This window comes from Rhinoderma darwinii, chromosome 8, assembly GCF_050947455.1.
Source record: "Rhinoderma darwinii isolate aRhiDar2 chromosome 8, aRhiDar2.hap1, whole genome shotgun sequence".
In the NCBI taxonomy this organism is placed as follows: domain Eukaryota; kingdom Metazoa; phylum Chordata; class Amphibia; order Anura; family Rhinodermatidae; genus Rhinoderma; species Rhinoderma darwinii.
In genome coordinates, this window is record NC_134694.1 from 5,295,657 (window position 1) to 5,298,508 (window position 2,852).

General features: G+C 42.7%; 1 protein-coding gene across 1 annotated transcript; it reads left to right on the plus strand.

Annotated features, from left to right (window-relative positions):
* The first annotated feature begins 383 nt into the window (after positions 1-383).
* Positions 384-2,575, plus strand: FUT7 (fucosyltransferase 7). Its single transcript, XM_075834119.1, is given in 3 exon segments — positions 384-423; positions 426-449; positions 1,352-2,575. Coding segments are annotated over 3 exon segments (1,104 nt in total). The 3' UTR covers positions 2,392-2,575.
* The last annotated feature ends 277 nt before the right edge of the window (positions 2,576-2,852 follow it).

The following is a 2,852-nucleotide window of genomic DNA, read 5'->3' on the forward strand; positions in this document are numbered from 1 at the left end:
TATAGTAAGAGATTTCGCTGCAGTTGAGGTGTGTCTTATGAGGTTCAGAGGGGGCTCAGCCATCACTAGTGATGGTTCATGGTAAACCTCATACATATATGACTGGCACAGAGGAGAGACGAGTCATTTAACACCGGAACACTATGGGTACAGATCTTTCTGTGGAAAGGAAGGAGGAGGGCACAGGCCGCCAAAAAGCAGAAGGAACTGAGTCTGAAGTCAGCTGTGAAACTACAGATACTTCTCCACAGACTCGCCACCTGTCCACAATCTGTGCCTACCCTGAACCCAACCATCCGGAGACGTAAAGACACCGGGCAGGGAAGCTCCAGGAGTCATAAATGGAGCCGTAACCTGCAACTTCCAGCCAATCAATGTGATTTATGACATCGCAGACCTCTATATACTGACTACTGTGTGGGCCGGGACCCCCGCCACCGCACATCAAGGTAGGTTATAGGAGCTTCTTCCAAGGGTGAGGGTGCCGCCATTGTCATTTTTTGTTCTAATTTTCATATTTTTTCCTGTGTTCACCCTAAATGGGTCAGTGACCAACAATTCATCCTTTCTCTGTAGCTCACCATGGGTGGTTAGGGGGAGACTAAAGCAAACGGCGAGGACTATGCGTCCTAAAAGGGTTACACAACCCATATCCATATTCCCTGTTTGGGTACATGGACGGCACGCTATGAGTCAGAGTACGACTGCAATAAATGGCTACAGCACCGGCGGACGTGACGCAACCATGTACCATATGGTCATCCAATCATTTGCCGCTATGGGGGAAATTCCTGTCCCAAAACGACAGTCCGGCGGCAATCATCTAATTCCCAGAATGCCTTCAATCTAAGAAAGGGTTGTCCCCTAGCTAGCCGTAGACATCAAATCTTCGATGTCTATGAGGCTTGGTCAATGATATAGAATATAACGGTCTTCTTCTAGGAACCAAATATATATATATATATATATATATATATTTGAAGTTGGGTAGCCAGAAGGCTCTTGGTCTTTACATAGCGGCTACCTAATGATGTTTTCCATAACCCAACTTTTATGATGCGTCAATAGGACGTGTAAGAATAGTCTGCTGGAAGTTCAGCTGATGGGATCTTCACCGATGGGTCCACCCATGGAGAAGTGGCCAGGTAGGTGCCATCACTCTGAAATGAATGGTAGATATTCAAACCAATGGACCTCTCATTTCATTTTCATTCTCAAGATCAATGGGGTCCCCAATAGCTGGACTTCCACTGACCTCTTCATACAACTGTTAGGTCTTTCTAGTTTTAATTATGTGACATGGTAGAGTTTTGGGTTGACTACCTAACCAGGATCTTATGCTCTTCCTCAGGTACAATGACTGTAGCTCGCAGACTGAGACAGGGATCAACGCTAGGAAGTATCTTTGCGTTGGCAACTTTAGCCTGGAACATACGATTTGTTCTTTTCTTTGGCTCTGAAGGAAGCTCGGCTTCTTCTAATAATGAGATTACCGTATTGATTTGGCATTGGCCTTTCCACAAGCCCATGGACCTATCAGGAGATGTTTGCTACAGGGTCTACAACATCAAGAACTGTAAACTGACCGACGATCGAAATATGTTCAACCGTAGCAATGTGGTCGTCTTCCACCACAAGGAATTGTACACCAAAGGTCATCAGATGCCTACTGGGCCTAGACCTTCTCACCAGATGTGGGTTTGGGCAACTCTAGAATCTCCTTCCAATACCAATGGGCTGACAAAATGGAATAACACATTCAACTGGACGTTGACTTATCGAGAGGATTCAGACATCTTTGTGCCATATGGAAAAATGGTTTCGAACTTGGTTATGGCATTGGATGCCTCTACCAAGACTGGTTTGGTCTCCTGGGTAGTCAGTAATCACCACCACTCTCAAGAAAGGGCTGCATTTTACAAGAAGTTTTCTTCGTACCTCAAGGTTGATGTATATGGTAAGGCCAGTAGAAAACCTTTATGTTCTTCCTGTCTGCTCCCGACTATCTCAAAATACCTCTTCTATCTGGCTTTCGAGAACTCTGTCCATAAGGACTACATCACAGAGAAATTGTGGAGGAACGCCTTCCATGCTGGTGCAGTCCCTATTGTGCTGGGTCCACCACGGGAAAACTATGAAAAGTTTCTACCATCTGATTCCTTTATCCATGTGTCAGACTTCCCATCACCCAAACATCTGGCAAATTTTATACAGACAATCACCCCACAACGATACCAAGAGTTCTTCCGCTGGAGGCAAACTTATAGTGTCAAAGTTTACACTGATTGGAGGGAAAGATTCTGCATGATTTGCTCCAAGTACTCGAGTCTACCCATGAACAAAGTCTACAATGACCTAGAAAGATGGTTTAGCAGCAAAAATGTCCAATGAACTTTTCCAGTCACATCTAATGCTTACAAGGGGGGCAGTGAACAATCCTGCATTTTTATATTATAACGCTGCCCCCTATATACAGGAATGGAACTACTATAATACTGTCCCCTATATACAGGAATATAACTACTATAATACTGCTCCTATATACAAGAATATAACTACTATTATACTGCCCCCTATATACAAGAATATAACTACTATAATACTGCTCCTATATACAAGAATATAACTGCTATATTACTGCCTCCTATATACAAGAACATAACTACTATAATACTGTCCCTATATACAAGAATATAACTACTATAATACTGCTCCTATATACAAGAATATAACTACTATAATACTGCTCCCTATATACAAGAATATAACTACTATAATACTGCCCCTATATACAAGAATATAACTACTATAATACTGCCTGCAATATACAATCATATAACTATTATAATACT